Consider the following 18358-nt stretch of genomic DNA (forward strand, 5'->3'; position numbering starts at 1 on the left):
TGCATTGATGGCACCGAAGTAGAGATGGTTGAAAGCCTCAAATTCCTAGGAGTCAATATCACCAACTTCGTCTCCTGGACCACCCATATTGCAGCAACGAACAAGAAGGCACACCATCACCTCTACTGCCTTAGAAGGCATAGGAAGTTCAGCATGTCCCCTACAACTCTCACCAACTTCTACAGATGCACCATAGAGAGCATTTTATCGAGATGCATCACAGCTTGGTTTGGGAACAACTCCATCCAAGACCGCAAGAAATCGCAGCGAATTGTGGACGCAGCCCAGACCATCACAAACCAACCTCGCTTCCATTGACTCCATTTAAACCTCATGTTCCCTCGGCAAGGCCAGCAGCATAATCAAGGACCAGTCGCATCCTGGCCACTCCCTCTTCTCCCCTCTCCCATCGGGCAAAAGGTACAGAAGTGTGAAAACGCACACCTCCAGATTCAGGGACAGTTTCTTCCCAGCTGCTATCAGGCAACTAAATCATCGTACCACAACCAGAGAGCAGTGCTGAACTATTATCTACCTCATTTGAGAACTTGGACTATCTTTGATCAGACTCTACTGGCTTTACCTTGCACTAAACCTTAGTCCCTTAGCATGTATCTATACACTGTAAATAGCTCGATTGTAATCATGTATTGTCTTTCCGCTGACTGAATAGCACGCAACAAAGAAAATAAACTAAACTGAACTGTCTACGGTTAAAGGAAGCTCTCATAATCTTTACAATCCCGACCAGGAATGCCTAATAAAATCATTCAACTGCTGAGAACATATTTAACAAAGATGTGGTTTCGTTCCACAAAGACTACTTAAAATTTGAAATGTTGCATCCAACGAAAAAATAGCAGCGGTAGAGTTGCTGCCTTACAGCGCCAGAGACCCGGGTTCCAACCTGACTACTCGTGCTGTCTGTACGGAGTTTGTACGTTCTCCCCATGGCCCGCGTGGGTTTCTCTGAGATCTTCGGTTTCCTCCCACACTCCAAAGACGTACAGGTTTGCAGGTTAATTGACTTGGTATAAATGTAAACATTGTCCCTAATATGTGTGGGGATCACTGGTCGGTGCGGACACGGTGGACTGAAAGGCCTGTTTCCGCGTTGTATCTCTAAACTACACTAAATAAATCCACATACCACTCATTTTTAAAAAGAAAATTATCTGCCAAATGTCAAGTCAAGTCAAGTCAATTTGCTTTGTATAGCACATTTAAAAACAACCCACGTTGACCAAAGTGCTGTACATCAGTTCAGGTGCTAAGAACGAACATACAATGGGCACACAAACATAACAGCACATACATAAACAGTTCACAGCGCCCCCTCAGAGGGCCTCAAACGCTAGGGAGTAGAAATAGGTTTTGAGCCTGGACTTAAAGGAGTCGATGGAGGGGGCAGTTCTGATGGGGAGAGGGATGCTGTTCCACAGTCTAGGAGCTGCAACCGCAAAAGCGCGGTCACCCCTGAGCTTAAGCCTAGACCGCGGGATAGTCAGTAGCCCCAAGTCGGCCGACCTGAGGGACCTGGAGATAGAGTGGTGGGTTAGAAGATTTTTGATATGGGGGGGGGCAAGCCCATTTAGGGCTTTATATGTGAATAGGAGGAGCTTGAAGTCGATTCTGTACCGTACTGGGAGCCAGTGAAGAGAGAAATGTAGTTTGTGAGTGTTACTTACAATTCTTTGATTTTGCTTGCTTCAGTCCTTCCTACTTCTTTTGTGTGTGGTTGTGCTTTGCAGCCATGCCATAGATAGATGACCGCCTTGGTGACGTTGAGCAGGATCATTGAGGTCCTGGATCTGAGGCTGCTGCAATGACTAGCGACCTCAAGCAGCACCCCTTCCAGTGGAAGCTCCCCTCGCACACAGTACAACCGCCAGTCACCTGCAGAGGGCAGTATCAGAGAGTAGATTGACATCAGCACTGCAGGAATCTTCCTTCAGAAATCAGCACACTTGAACAAACTGGGACGGATTGTAAGCAGAGAGGGCCGGTGGGGCAGCGGTAGAGCTGCTGCCTCACAGCGCCAGAGACCCGGCTTCGATCCTGACCATGGGTGCCTGTCTGCGCGGGGTGTGTACGTTCTCCCCCGCGACCTGCGTGGGTTTTCTCCGGGTGCTCCGGTTTCCCCCCACGCTCCAAATACCTACTTGGAGGGTTGCAGGTTACTTGGCTTGGTAAAATTGTAAATTGTTCCTGGTGCGTGTAGGATGGTGCCAGTGTGCGGGGATGGCTGGGATGGGCTGAAGGGCCTGTTTTCTGCGCTGTATCTCTAAACTACAACTAGAAAGCTGTACGTTAAGCACTGTTCTGTCAAGACGTTTACTATTTCTCCCCCTTCATTGGGCCCCCTCAGATTGAATCGTTCCCATCGGTTCAGACACTACAGATTTCTCGTGCGGTTCTGGTGAAGCTATTAAATCGTATTGAAAGTTTGGAGAGGAAAATGCTCTCAGTTCCTCGCGGGGAGAAAGCACACGTGACTGATGAAAGCTTCTGTTAATGTTATGTCACACCATCTACGGGGTTATAAGCAAAGGTAGTCAGGGATTCACTTGCAACATCTGCGTTCAGTCACCGCAAGTCCACACAGCTGCTCTTTCCGGACAGGTAGCAATGTGCTACCCTTGAGGAACATTGTCACTCAGCTGAAGGTAGACACAAAGTGCTGGAATAACTTTGCACGGTGGCGCAGCGGTAGAGTTGCTGCCTTACAGCAAATGCAGCGCCGGAGACTCAGGTTCGATCCTGACTACGGGCGCCGTCTGTACGGAGTTTGTACATTCTCCCCGTGACCTGCGTGGGTTTTCTCCGAGATCTTCGGTTTCCTCCCACACTCCAAAGGCGTACAGGTATGTAGGTTAATTGGCTGGGCAAATGTAAAAATTGTCCCTAGTGGGTGTAGGATAGTGTTAATGCGCGGGGATCGCTAGGCGGCGCGGACTCGGTGGGCCGAAGGGCCTGTTTCCGCGCTGTATCTCTAAATCTAAATCTAAAAAATCTAAAAATAACACAACGGGTCAGGCTGCGGAGAAGGAATAAGTGACGTTTCGGGTCGAGACTCTTCTTCAGACTGAGAGTCGGGGGAAAGGGAAACGAGAGATATAGACGGTGAAATAGAGAGTGATATAGAGGGTTAAACCCAGTGGTATTAATATTGACTTCTCTAACTTCAAGTAATCCTGGGATCCCCTTTCTCTCTCCATCCCTCCCCCACCCAAGTCGTACCAGCTTCAAAGTCGTCTTGTTGAGTCACATTGTCTGCAACTCGTTTTCACCTAGCCCACTGCAAACAATGGGCAGTTTCCTTTATCATCGTTACTTTTTTGCGTATCTTTCATTCATTTGTCCTGTATCTCTCTACATCACCGTCTATATCTCTCGTTTCCCTCTCCCCTGGCACTCTGTCTGAAGAAGGGCCTCCACCCGAAACGTCACCTATCCCTTTTCTCCAGAGGTGTTGTTTTCTCCCCCCCCGCTGAGTTACTCCAGCTTTTTGTGTCTATCTGCGGTTCAAGCCAGCATCTACAGTTCCTTCCTGCACACTGTAACTTAGCTGATCTACTGCAGCTCACAGTGGCAATCTCACCACGCATGGAACAGTGAAGGCAGGAAAAAAACCCAGGAAAGTCCAATACAACTTGCACAAGATTAGTGCAGAAGTGACTTAAAACATAAGCACGCAAGTGTAGCGAGAAGCTCATTGATATTATAACTTAGGCCCATATCATAACTTATGAACCATCCTACCACAACCAGAGAGCAGTGCTGAACTACGATCTACCTCTTTGGTGACCCTCGGACTATCCTTGATCGGACTTTGCTGGCTTTACCTTGCACTCCACGTTATTCCCTTTATCATGTATCGATACACTGTTAACGGATCGATTGTAATCATGTCTTGTCTTTCTGCTGACTGGACGGCGCGCAACAAAAGATTTTCACTGCATCTCAGTACACGTGACAATAAGAAACTAAACTGGGCAATCTCTCTCCATGTAATAGTGACTGACGCTGAATTGAAATCATTTGCAAGTCTGACCTAAACATAGAAAATATAGGAGGCCATTTGTCCCTTCGAGCCAGCACCGCCATTCATTGTGATCACGGCTGATCACCCACAATCAGTAACCCGTGCCTGCCTTCTCCCCATATCCCTTGATTCCGCTAGCCCCTAGAGCTCTATCTAACTCTCTTTTAAATCCAGTGATTTGGCCTCCACTGCCCTCTGTGGCAGAGAATTCCACAAATTCACAACTCTCTGGGTGAAAAAGTTTTTTCTCACCTCAGTTTTAAATGGCCTCCCCTTTATTCTTAGACTGTGGCCTCTGGTTCTAGACTCCCCCAACATTGGGAACATTTTCCCTGCATCTAGCTTGTCCAGTCATTTTATAATGTTACATGTTTCTATAAGATCCCCTCTCATCCTTCTAAACTCCAGTGGCTTCTCCTCCACCACCTCATCATTACCCTTCCTTCCAAACTATGGGTCGCCCATTTTCTTTTCTCTCCTCTTTCCCCATTGCCTTCCCTTCCGGTTCTACATTTCACTCCCCATCTTCTTTCTTATACTTTTTACATAGAGGATGGTGGGTGCCTTTTAGGGTTGCCAAGTGTCCCGTGTTAGCCAGGACATCTTGTATTTTGGGCTAAATTGGTTTGTCCCGTACGGGACCGCCCTTGTCCCATATTAGGGCCTGGGGGGGGGCGCTGTAGGCCCGGACGCTGTAGGCTCGGACGCTGTAGGCCCGGACAGTGTAGGTCTGGACAGTGTAGGTCTGGGGGCCGCTGTAGATCTGGACAGTGTAGGCCCGGGCGCCGCCTAACGGAGGTTACGTAGCAACTCGCCTCCTGGCCCGGGTGGCCGCTGGCTGGGTGAGGTCACTTGGGGCGCGGGGTGGTGACGTCACCTTGTCCCTTATTTGGGAGTAAGATAGTTGGCAACCCTAGTGCCTTTAACGTGTTGCCAAGGGTGGTGGTGGAGGCTCATCCAATAGTGGCGTTTAAGAGGTTTTTGGAAGTGCACATGGAAGTGCAGGGAATGGAGAGATGTGGATCAAGTGCAGGTAGATAACAGTTGGTATTGGCATCATGTTTAGCCCAGACATTGTGGGCCAAAGGGCCTGTTCTTGTGCTGTACAGTTCTATTTTCTATGTTCTATGAAGTTGCAGATTTATTGCTTGCTTGCTACGGTCCATTTTGGCAGATCGCTGGTGAACCTTGACTTATAATCTGGGTGTGAAGCAACTGTTTTATAACAGTTAAACGATCCAATCTGAAACTCGCGATTCATTTCTTAAAAGGAACTAAACCAACCTGAAGTTAGTATCGTACATCAGATTTTAAATCATTCACATGTCTCTTTCTCGTAAGATTCTTCATCTGCCCCCTTCGGTCTTTTCTACTTTATCTCCAGTCTTGGCTATTATCTCCACCCATTTCCCTCCCAACCTCAGATTCATTGACCAATTAGCCCCTGTTCATTCACACCCACCTATCCACGCCCACCTATCCACGCCCACCTATCCACGCCCACCTATCCACGCCCACCTATCCACGCCCACCTATCCACGCCCACCTATCCACACCCACCTATCCACACCCACCTATCCACATTGATGTTGTCAAGCTGGAAAGGGCGCAGAGAAAGTTTACGAGGATGTTGCCAGGACTCGAGGGCCCGAGCTCTAGGGGAACGTTGAGCAGGCTAGGACTTTACTCCTTGGAGAGCAGGAGGATGAGGGGTGATCTTATAGAGGTGCACAAGACCATGAGAGAAACAGATAGAGTGAATGCACAAAGTCTTTTACCCAGAGTAGGAGAATCAATGTATTCAAGAGAGAGATAGATACATCTCTTGGGGCTAACGGAATCACGGGATATGGGGAGAAAGCAGGATCAGGGTACTGATCCTGGATGATCAGCCATGATCATATTGAATGGCGGTTATGGCTCTCAGGGCAGAATGGCCTACTCCTGCACCTACTTTCTATGTTTCTATGTATTCAAGAATCAGAGGACGTAGGTTTAAGGCGAGGAGGACAGATTTAATAGGAACCTGAGGGGCACCTTTTTTTTTACACAAAGGGTGGTGGGTATATGGAACGGGCTGCCAGAGGAGGTAGTTGAGGTTGGTACGATCACAGCGTTTCAGAAACATTTGGACAGGTATATTGATAGGAATGTTTTGGTGGGATATGGGCCAAATGGAGGCAGGTGGGACTAGTGTAGATGGGACATGTTGGACGGCAGGATGGGGCAAAGGGCCTATTGGGTCGAAGGGCCCATTTCCACGCTGTACAACTCCATGACCCATCGCTTACCAATTCCTGCATTTCACTTTCTCTCTACCGGCCATCTCCGCCCCACTCCTTCAGTTTGAAGAAGAGGTTCCGACCTGAAACGTCGACTATCCTCTCCCTCCACAGTTGCTACCCGACCCACTGAGTTCCTCCAGCACTGCTTTCTCTTCCAACCCATTAACTGGTGGAACACACGTAAACTGATCGCGTAGAAGCAAATTTACTGTAACCCAAGATTTATGGCATTGAAGAGGTGGGGGGGGGGGGGGGGACGTTTGCCTTAGAAAAATGCAACTTTTGCTCAGCTGCCAGTGAAAGGTTTAGTTGGAGCGCGATTGTTAGACCCGTCCGCACGTTGGTAGCTCTGACCCAGGCAACAGCGATTGTACGTAGGAAAGAACTGCAGATGCTGGTTTAAGTCGAAGGTAGACACAAAATGCTGGAGTAACTCAGCGGGTCAGGCAACACCTCAGGATAGAAGGAATGTGTGACGTTTCGGGTTGAGACCCTTCTTCAGACTGATGTCAGGGTAGGGGGAGGAAACTTCTCTACATCGCCGTATCTACCGTATCCGCTGTTCCAGGTGCCAACTTCTCTACGTCGGCGAGACCAAGCTCGGGCTCGGTGATCGTTTCGCTCAACACCTCCGCTCAGTCCGTCTTAACCTACCTGATCTCCCGGTGGCTCAGCACTTCAACCCCCTCGCCCCCCCCCCTCCCATTCCCAATCTGACCTTTCTGTCCTGGGCCTCCTCCATTGTCAGAGTGAGGCCCAGCGCAAATTGGGAGAACAGCACCTCCTATTTCGCTTGGGTAGTTTACACCCCAGCGGTATGAATATTGACTTCAGATAGTCCCTGCTTTCCCTCTCTATCCCCTCCCCCTTCCCAGTTCTCCCACTAGTCTTCCTGTCTCCAACTGCATCCTATCTTTGTCCCGCCTCCCCCACCCCTGACATCAGTCTGAAGAAGGCTCTCGGCCCGAAACGTCACCCATTCCTTCTCTCCCGAGATGATGCCTGACCCGCTGAGTTGCTCCAGCATTTTGTGTCTAACAGTGATTATACACTCGAGTGAAACCTCTAACAAACCACAAAGCCTGAGGCCTTTACTTTGCAAGCTTTCTTCTTCCTCCTCCCTTTTTCCAGCGTGCACAATCATTCCTCCCTGAAACAGCTGCAGGAAACATGGTGGTTCCTTCCCCTGGAGAACTTGCACCTGAAACGACACAAGGTGTAAAATAAAAGTCGATAAATATTAGAGTACTTATATTAATCCTCAAAATGCTGGAGTAACTCAGCAGGTCAGGCAGCATCTCAGGAGAGAAGGAATGGGTGACGTTTCGGGTCGAGACCCTTCTTCAGACTGACGTCAGGGGGGCGGGACAAAGGAAGGATATAGGTGGAGACAGGAAGATAGAGGGAGATCTAGGAAGGGAAGGGGAAGAGAGGAACTATCTAAAGTTGGAGAAGTCAATGTTCATACCGCTGGGCTGCAAGCTGCCCAGGCGAAATATGAGGTGCTATTCCTCCAATTTCCGGTGGGCCGCACTATGGCACTGGAGGAGGCCCATGACAGAAAGGTCAGACTGGGAATGGGAGGGGGAGTTGAAGTGCTCGGCCACCGGGAGATCAGTTTGGCCAACGCGGACCGAGCGCAGGTGTTCAGCGAAGCGATCGCCGAGCCTGCGTTTGGTTTCTACCTTATATTAATCCTGGTCACGTATAAAGCCCTAAATGGACACTCCCCCCCCTACATCAAAAATCTTCTAACCCCCCTCTCTAACTCCAGGTCCCTCAGATCGGCCGACTTGGGGCTATTCACTATCCCGCGGTCTAGGCTTAAACTCAGGGGTGACCGCGCTTTTGCGGTTGCAGCTCCTAGACTGTGGAACAGCATCCCTCTCCCGATCAGAACTGCCCCCTCCATCGACTCCTTTAAGTCCAGGCTCAAAACATATTTCTACTCCCTAGCGTTTGAGGCTCATTGAGGAGGCGCTTGTGAACTGTTTGCGTGCTACTGTATGTTTTCATTTTTTTTTCTATTGGAACCTAATCAAATGTACAGCACTTTGGTCAACGTGGGTTGTTTTAAAATGTGCTATACAAATAAAATTGACTTGACTTGACTTGACTTGGTCATTTCAACTCTTGCAGCACAGTGAATCATTTCCACAAGATCATCTTGAATGGACTACAATTTCATATTCTGAGATTATCTACTACTGTTCTGCACAAATTCGGGATCAACTACTGCGATTAACAAGTCATGGGTAAAAGCACAAAGTCGTTCAAAAAAGGGTGTCTTGCCATCTGCAATGAAATTATTACACCAGTTATGAAATAGTTGCTGACCATTTTAACTCCCCCTCCCATTCCCACGCTGACCTTTCTGTCCCAGGCCTCCTCCATCGTCAGAATGAGGCCAAACGCAAATTGGAGGTATAGCACGTCATATTTTAGATTTTAGATTTTTTTAGATTTAGATTGAGAGATACAGCGTGGAAACAAGGCCCTTCGGCCCACCGAGTCCGCGCCGCCCAGCGATCCCCGCACACTAACACTATCCTACACACACTAGGGACAATTTTTTTATTTTTAACATTTGCCCAGCCAATTAACCTACGTCTTTGGAGTGTGGGAGGAAACCGAAGATCTCGGAGAAAACCCACACAGGTCACGGGGAGAACGTACAAACTCCGTACAGACGGCGCCCGTAGTCAGGATCGAACCTGAGTCTCCGGCGCTGCATTCACTGTAAGGCAGCAACTCTACCGCTGCGCCACCGTGCCGCTTGGGCAGTTTACACCCCAGCGGTATGAACATTGACTTCTCTAACTTCAATAACCCTTGCTTTCCCTCTCTCTCCATCCCTCCCCCATCCTAGTTCTCCGACCAGTCTGAATGAACTCCTGATTAAATGGTATCTCTGTAGGCTTCGTTGTCATCTTCCCCTAGCTAACAATGATCTATTCTACATCTTCCTTGAAGTTCGTCCCCTTTGATGTCTCGTCTTCACACCTTACCCTTCCATATCTCTGTGTCTCCCACTCCCCTGACTCTCAGTCTGAAGAAGGGTCTCGACCCGAAACGTCCCCCTTTCCTTCCCTCCAGAGACGCTGCCTGTCCCGCTGAGTTACTCCAGCATTTTGTGCCTATCCCATACTGATCTTTGTGAGCTGGCCACCTCCATTGCCAGAGTGAGGCCACATTCTAACTGGAGGAGTGTCACCTCATCTCCCATGGGTAGCTTACAACCTAATGGTATAAACACTAAATTCTCCAATTTTGGGTAACTAACCTACAAACACCACCCCTTTTTTCCCTCTCTCTTCCCTGTGCCACACCTGGACATAGATTTTCTTTTTAGATTTAGAGATACAGTGCCCGAAACAGGCCCTTCGGCCCACCGAGTCCGCGCCGTCCAGCGATCCCCGCACACTAACACTATCCTACACACACTAGGGACAATTTTTACATTTGCCCAGCCAATTAACCTACATACCTGTACGTCTTTGGAGTGTGGGAGGAAACCGAAGATAATAGACAATAGACAATAGACAATAGGTGCAGGAGTAGGCCATTCAGCCCTTCGAGCCAGCACCGCCATTCAATGCGATCATGGCTGATCACTCTCAATCAGTACCCCGTTCCTGCCTTCTCCCCATACCCCCTCACTCCGCTATCCTTAAGAGCTCTATCCAGCTCTCTCTTGAAAGCATTCAACGAACTGGCCTCCACTGCCTTCTGAGGCAGAGAATTCCACACCTTCACCACTCTCTGACTGAAAAAGTTCTTCCTCATCTCCGTTCTAAATGGCCTACCCCTTATTCTTAAACTGTGGCCCCTTGTTCTGGACTCCCCCAACATTGGGAACATGTTTCCTGCCTCTAATTTGTCCAATCCCCTAATTATCTTATATGTTTCAATAAGATCCCCCCTCATCCTTCTAAATTCCAGTGTATACAAGCCCAATCGCTCCAGCCTTTCAACATACGACAGTCCCGCCATTCCGGGAATTAACCTAGTGAACCTACGCTGCACGCCCTCCATAGCAAGAATATCCTTCCTCAAATCTCGGATAAACCCACGCAGGTCACGGGGAGAACGTACAAACTCCGTACAGACGGCGCCCGTAGTCAGGATCGAACCTGAGTCTCCGACGCTACATTCGCTGTAAGGCAGCAACTCTACCGTTGCGCCACCGTGCAAATGCACATTTCTACCCCTACCCCCACCCCTTCAATCTATATTAATTCCTCTGGCTTCACAATTCGCACCTCTTCAATCCTTAACTCGCACATTTTTGGGATACTTTTCATCTCTGGCCATTGTCCAACCATCTGCCGTTCAAAATCCCCCCCTCATCTATCACTTGCCAGGCTTCGTCCTGCCCCCCACCTTCCCTTCTTGTTCCCCCCCACCCACACAATCAGCCTGAACAACGGTCCCAACAGAAACGTCACCCATCCATGTCCCCCAGAGATATTGCCTAACCTGCTGAGTTACTGCTGAACTACTATCTACCACTTTGGTGACCCTCGGACTCTCCTTGATCGGATTTTGCTGGCTTTACCTTGCACTGAAACGTTATTCCCTTTTATCATGCTTCTATACGTTGTAAAAGGACCGATTGTAATCATGTATTGTCTTTCAATAGACAATAGACAATAGGTGCAGGAGGAGGCCATTCGGCCCTTCGAGCCAGCACCGCCATTCAATGTGATCATGGCTGATCATTCTCAATCAGTACCCCGTTCCTGCCTTCTCCCCATACCTCCTGACTCCGCTATCCTTAAGAGCTCTATCCAGCTCCCTCTTGAATGCATTCAGAGAATTGGCCTCCACTGCCTTCTGAGGCAAAGAATTCCACAGATTCACAACTCTCTGACAGAAAAAGTTTTTCCTCATCTCAGTTCTAAATGGCCAACCCCTTATTCTTAAACTGTGGCCCCTGGTTCTGGACTCCCCCAACATTGGGAACATGTTTCCTGCCTCTAACGTGTCCAACCCCTTAATAATCTTATATGTTTCGATAAGATCCCCTCTCATCCTTCTAAATTCCAGTGTATACAAGCCAAGTCGCTCCAATCTTTCAACATATGATAGTCCCGCCACTCCGGGAATTAACCCAGTGAACCTACGCTGCATGCCCTCAATAGCAAGAATATCCTTCCTCAAATTTGGAGACCAAAACTGCACACAGTACTCCAGGTGCGGTCTCACTAGGGCCCTGTACAACTGCAGAAGGACCTCTTTGCTCCTATACTCAACTCCTCTTGTTATGAAGGCCAACATTCCATTGGCTTTCTTCACTGTCTGCTGTACCTGCATGCTTCCTTTCTGCGGACTGGCTGGCACGCAACAAAAGTTTTTCACTGTACCTCGGCACACGTGACAATAAACTAAATAAACTAAACTGTGCTCCAGCACTTTGTGTCTCTTTTTTGAAATTATTAAACTTGAGAGGGGAGATTAAAATTTAAGGACATAAAAAGTACAGCGTACAAGCAAACGTGTTGGCATCAACGAAGGAAGCAAAAAGTAAAATTCCTCATGATACCAAGCCTTGCGTTTATTCCTTCCTCACTCTCCAGCCAAATGTCCATTAGTACAGTTTGCATACTGTCGATGAGACCCAAAGAAACCCAGTTTAGTTTAGCTTAGAGACACAGCGCGGAAACAGGCCCTTTCGGCCCACCGGGTCCGCGCCGACCAGCGATCCCCGCGCATTAACACTATCCTATACCCACTCGGGACAATTTTTACATTTACCAAGCAAATTAACCTGCAAACCTGTACGTCTTTGGAGTGTGGGAGGAAACCGAAGATCTCGGAGAAAACCCACGCAGGTCACGGGGAGAACGTACAAACTCCGTGCAGACAGCGCCCGTGGTCGGGATCGAACCCGGGTCTCCGGCGCTGCATTCGCTGTAAGGCAACAACTCTACCGCTGCACCGCCGTGCGCAGCGGATCTTGCTCAGTAGGCCCACTCAACTGAGCAAGATCCCACGCTGCTGCTTCTGATATTAAGCCCTTACTCGCAGTTAATTGAATGAAAATTCCGTGGGGTTGTTTAAATTTATAATGGACAAATTAATTATCAAGGAACAGTTATGACTTTAATGTGACTGGAGTTACCCAAGAATTAGCTGAGGAGCAATTTTTTATTTTGGAAAAGTTCAACTAAGTGTTGGTGTTTCAGATTATATTTGACTTTACTTAACAGTTTTTGAAGATGTCACTGGGGACGTGACAAAACATGGCACAAATGTTGCACTGTGGGGCGGCACGGTGGTGCAGCGGTAGAGTTACTGTCTCGCAGCGCCAGAGACCCGGGTTCGATCCTGACCTCTGTGTGGAGTTTGCACGTTCTCCCTGTGAATGCATGGGTTTTCTCCGGGTGCTCTGGTTTCCTCCCACATTCCAAAGACGCGCAGATCCGTAAGTTAATCGGCTTCTGTAAAATGGCCCTCGTATGTCGGGTTGAACTAGTGTAAGGGGTAATTGCTGGTAGGCGTGGACTCGGTAGGCCAAAGGACCCGCTTCCATGCTGCAACTCGAAGCTAAGATACGTTATTCTTTTTCCTGAGGTAGTTTACGACTGGCAATTTCACCTCCTTTGAAACTGTGGTGTAGTTTCAGCTATCCCAATATTTTAACGACATTTGAATTTTTCCACAAGAAAGTGATCAGTATTATTTTTTCTCACAAAATGCTGGAGTAACTCAGCGGGTCAAGCAGCATCTCAGGAGAGAAGGAATGGGTGACGTTTCGGGTCGAGACCCTTCTTCAGACCATTATTTTTTTCATTGGCTAATCGATTTTTCAACTCCACTGATACACACTGACTATCTTACACAATAGACAATACGTGCAGGAGGAGGCCATTTGGCCCTTCGAGCCAGCACCGCCATTCAACGTGATCATGGCTGATCATTCTCAATCAGTACCCCCGTTCCTGCCTTCTCCCCATACCCCCTGACTCCGCTATCATTAAGAGCTCTATCCAACTCTCTCTTGAAAGCATCCAGAGAATTGGCCTCCACTGCCTTCTGAGGCAGAGAATTCCACAGATTCACAACTCTCTGAGTGAAGAAGTTTTTCCTCATCTCCGTTCTAAATGGCCTACCCCTTATTCTTAAACTGTGGCCCCTGGTTCTGGACTCCCCCAACATTGGGAACATGTTTCCTGCCTCTAATGTGTCCAACCCCTTAATAATCTTATATGTTTCAATAAGATCCCCTCTCATCCTTCTAACCTGACAGAACAGGTGTGGACTTGCCTGTGCTCCCCGTTCTTCATCGAGCTCCACGGTCATCAGTGCAGAAGTCCCTTTCTCATTGACGGTGGAGTGGCGGCCTTGCCAGAAGTAGTACGCACATTTCTCCTTCCCGACTGCAGTGTTTCGAACCAGCTCAGATTTCTGCCTTTTGCCAACTAGATAAAGAAACAAAAAGAATTTACACTTCAACACAGAACCAAAGGATTTTCTGCAGGCTAGCAGGTTTTTGACCACTTTGTTAGTTTTAGAGATACAGCACGGAAACAGGCAGCTTCGGCCTACCGAGTCCGAGCAGACCAGCAGCGATCACCGCACACTAACACCATCCTGCACACGCATGGGACAGTTTACACATACACCAAGCCAATTAACCTACAAACCCGAACGTCTTTGGAGTGTGGGAGGAAACCGGAGATCTCGGAGAAAACGCACGCAGGTCACGGGGAGAGCGCTTGGACCATCCTTGTGAAATTAGGTCCTCTGACTATCAACAGCACGAAAGCACAAGTTGGAATCTTTGCTGTGTATTTCTAGTTGATTTAGTTTTTACTTTAGTTTAGCGATACAGTACGGAAATAGGCCTTTCGGCCCACCGAGTCCGCACCGACCAGCGATCCCCCACACATTAACACTACCCTACGCACACTAGGGTAGTGCCTACCCTACACACACTAGGGTGATTTACACTTATACCAAGCCAATTAACCCTACAAACCTGTAAGTCTTTGGAGTGTGGGAGGAAACCGGAGATCTCGGAGAAAACCCACGCAGGTCACGGGGAGAACGAACAGACGCCGTACAGACGGCGCCCGTAGTCGGGATCGAACCTGGGACTCCGGCACTGCAAGCGCTGTAAGGCAGCAACTCTGCCGCTGCGCCACCGTGCAGCCCTGCTTGACCCATCGAAATGTTGCAAACTATGCAGGAGGCACAAGAGGCACAGCGCCAGAGAACCAGGTTGAATCCTGACTACAGGTACGGTCTGTACGGCGTTTGCACCTTCTCCCCGTGACCTGCGTGGGTTTTCTCTGCGAGCTCCGGTTTCCTACCACACTCCAAAGACGTACAAGTTTGTAGGGTTAATTGGCTTGGTATAAATGTAAATGACCCTAGTGTGTGTAGGGTCGGCACTACCCTAGTGTGCGTAGGGCAGTGTTAATGTGCGGGGATCGCTGGTCGGTGCGGACTCGGTGGGCCGAAGGGCCTGTTTCCGCGCTGTATCTCTAAACTGAACTAAAAACTGAATCAACTTGAAATACACAGCAAAGATTCCAACTTGTGCTTTGAAATCAGAGGACCTAATTTCACACGGATGATCCAGGACAAGTGATTCACTGAAGCACCACCAGTGTGTCTTCACATTCCACTCACACCCACAGATCCCAAAATGGACTCAGCACAAGTAAAATCCTGTTTGAACGAGTGTGTTGGATTTTAACCCAAGGGTGCTTATGGAATAGGAACGCAGTCAATCACTCAAAGTCATATTTCTGCTGTTCTGATCTCAAGCAGCCCTTTTAAGCTGTTGCAAAGGAAATGCGCAGGGAGGAAGAGAAGTGTTGTGCTTCCCAATGCAGATTGGAGCTTGGATACTGTAATACTGGATGGGAGGAAAAACTTTTTCAGTCAGAGAGTTGTGAATCTGTGGAATTCTCTGCCTCAGAAGGCAGTGGAGGCCAATTCTCTGAATGCATTCAAGAGAGAGCTAAGATACTCTTAAGGACAGCGGAGTCAGGGGGTATGGGGAGAAGGCAGGAACGGGGCACTGATTGAGAATGATCAGCCATGATCACATTGAATGGCGGTGCTGGCTCAAAGGGCCGAGTGGCCTCCTCCTGCACCTATTGTCTATTGAGACTAGGAGAAGTATCACCACTAGATATAGAAACTCATTGGTATATGGACCGGCATTGGCCCTACACTCAGAAGGGCCAGGGTTTCCTGGGCTGGGCTTGGCTGCATGCTAAATAGCCTCCACCTGGAAAATGGAGAGGATGGTACAGAGATTGGCGCGGTGGCGCAGCGATAGAGTTGCGGTCTTACACCGCCAGAGACACGCGTCCGATCCTGACGACGGGTGCCTGACTGTGCGGAGTTTGCACGTTCTCCCCGTGACCCACGTGGGTTTTCTCCGGAAGCTCCACGTTTCCTCCCGCACTCCAAAGACGCGCAAGTTTGTAGGTTAATTGGCTTAGTAGAATTGTAAATTGTCCCTAGCGTGCGTAGGATAGTGTTAGTGCCGGAGGGGGAGGGGGGGTCACAGGTCGGCGCGGACTTGGTAAGTTTAGTTTCAGTTGAGTTTGTTGTCACGTGTGCCGAGGTACAGTGAAAGAGTTTTGTTGCATGCTATCCAGCCAGCGTGTGGGCCGAATGGTCTGTTTCCACACTGCTTTCTCTAAGCTAAATCAAAGGAGCCGAGTGACTGAGAGCTAAAGGAAGAGGAGGGGGGGGGGGTAAAGTAGAAGAGAGTTGAGAGGGAGAGCACGACCCTTCACACCAACAAGCTGTCTTCTTTCCGTTGGAATGCTCTTCTCTCCCACAGACCTCAACAATGCCAACAAGTCAAGTCAAGTCAATTTTATTTGTACAGCGCATTTAAAAACAACCCACGTTGACCAAAGTGCTGTACATCAGTTCAGGTACTAAGAAACGAACATACAATGGCACACAAACATAACAGCACATACATAAACAGTTCACAGCGCCCCCTCAGAGGGCCTCAAACGCTAGGGAGTAGAAATAGGTTTTGAGCCTGGACTCAAAGGAGTCGATGGAGGGGGCAGTTCTGATGGGGAGAGGGATGCTGTTCCACAGTCTAGGAGCTGCAACCGCAAAAGCGCGGTCACCCCTGAGCTTAAGCCTAGACCGCGAGATAGTCAGTAGCCCCAAGTCGGCCGACCTGAGGGACCTGGAGATAGAGTGGTGGGTTAGAAGATTTTTGATATGGGGGGGGGGGGAGCTCATTTAGGGCTTTGTATGTGAAAAGGAGGAGCTTGAAGTTGATTCTGTACTGTACTGGGAGCCAGTGGAGAGAGGCCAGAATCGGGGTGATGTGGTCCCTTTTACGGGTACCCGTCAGGAGTCTCGCTGCGGCGTTTTGGACCAATTGCAGGCGGGACAGGGATGATTGGCTGATCCCAGTGTACAGGGAGTTGCAGTAGTCTGCATAGTAACAAGGCCCATAGGTACTGCAATGCTATCGGGTGATGGGAGCACAGGGTTTATCCTGAGGGCTGGCACGAGGAAGAACATGGAGATAATGGGAGGAGCCAGCGCTGCCCTCGCAGCTGCGGCTTGCCTGCAGTCCGTTTGTCTTTTGTGTTTTTTGTTGTTTTTGTCTGAATTGTAGTTTTAATATGGTGTAGTGTTTGTATGTTATGTGGGGGGGGGGGGGGGGGGGTGGGAGGGAACGGGAACTGTAACATTCTCTCTCCCGAACGGAGACGCGACCTTTGTTCTGTGTCGTGTCTCCGTTCCTGTTGCGGCCTACCACCGGCCATGCACCTCGGACCACCTGGGGCTCTGGTTCGCAGAGCCCACGGCCCGGACTCACCACCTGCGGCGCTGGCTGCCTGCGGATGCTGCGGGAACGGCTGCGACTCGTCTCCGGAGGCTCCGGCGTGGGCCGCGTGGACGTCGGAAGCCCGCAGGCCTCTGGGTGGGGGCCGACATCGGGAGCTCCGGCAGCGGCAGCGTCTTCGCCTGCCCCGAATCGCGAGGCTTGGGTCGGCCCGCTGCGGACCTTTCACCGTCCGGCGCGGCCTGAAATAGGCTGCGGGATTTTCTCTGCCCGGTGGGGGCTTGAATGTCGGGAGCCCCGACAGCCCCGATGTGGCAACTCCAACAGCCTGACCGCGGGAGAAGACGGCAGGGGAAGAGAAAAGACATTGTGGCCTTCCATCACAGTGAGGAGGGGACTGGAGGAGACTCACTGTAATGGATGTTTCTTTTGTTTGGTGTTAGTTTATGATTGTATGTGTTATTGCATTTTTATTGATTATTCCTATTGGTCTTATTGTTGAACTGCGGGTAATTTCTCATTTCACTGCACATTTATGTGTATGTGACAAATAAACGACTATTGACTATTGATGATTTGAGGGTGAGGGGTAGAGGGGGAAGGAAGGGGGATGGAGGGCACAGGCAGGGTGGAAAGAGAGGGGCAAAGTTGCCCGGGACTAATCTTTAAGGGGGGTTTCGCTGTCAAGAATTGGTTAGTCTGGCACGTTGCCTCGTTCCGCGGGGGTGAGTGAGTGCGCCTCATGAGTTGGCCCCCTCTAACATGGGAATGTGTGGACTTCTCTGCCTCAGAGGGCAGTGGAGGCCAAGTCTCTGAATGCATTCAAGAGAGAGCTAGATAGAGCTCTTCAGGGTAGCGGAGTCAGGGGGTTTGGGGAGAAGGCAGGAACGGGGCACTGATTGAGAATGATCAGCCATGATCACATTGAATGGCGGTGCTGGCTCGAAGGGCCGAATGGCCTCCTCCTGCACCTATTGTCTATTGTTACAGCACGCCACTGTCATCAGCCCTCACACACATCAACTCTGGAAGCCAAGGGTGTTTCCACATGGGCCCCATTACTGCAGTCTTGAAAAATCCTGGCCGCTTCCCAACCCGACTCTCCTGGGGCAACCCGATTGCCAGGAATGGAAAAGACGCAACCCTCTGGCAAGATACGAATGCCGAGGGAATAGCAAAGGCCAACTCCAATGGAGTTCTTCTCCAGAGAAATTTAGTAAACATGATCTTTTCACGATC

General features: G+C 49.5%; 1 protein-coding gene across 2 annotated transcripts in view; it reads right to left on the reverse strand.

The window, feature by feature from the left end:
- The window catches only part of svila (supervillin a), a 351300-nt gene that overhangs the window by 21486 nt on the left and 311456 nt on the right, over window positions 1–18358 (reverse strand). For both annotated transcript variants that reach the window (XM_078425640.1, XM_078425650.1), the window contains 3 exons: window positions 13600–13754; window positions 7426–7531; window positions 1689–1896 (listed from right to left, as the gene is read on the reverse strand). In XM_078425640.1, the coding sequence (XP_078281766.1) occupies window positions 1689–1896; window positions 7426–7531; window positions 13600–13754 (469 nt within the window). The remainder of the gene's footprint in view (window positions 1–1688; window positions 1897–7425; window positions 7532–13599; window positions 13755–18358) is intronic.

Source organism: Rhinoraja longicauda, chromosome 2, assembly GCF_053455715.1.
Source record: "Rhinoraja longicauda isolate Sanriku21f chromosome 2, sRhiLon1.1, whole genome shotgun sequence".
Lineage (NCBI taxonomy): Eukaryota > Metazoa > Chordata > Chondrichthyes > Rajiformes > Arhynchobatidae > Rhinoraja > Rhinoraja longicauda.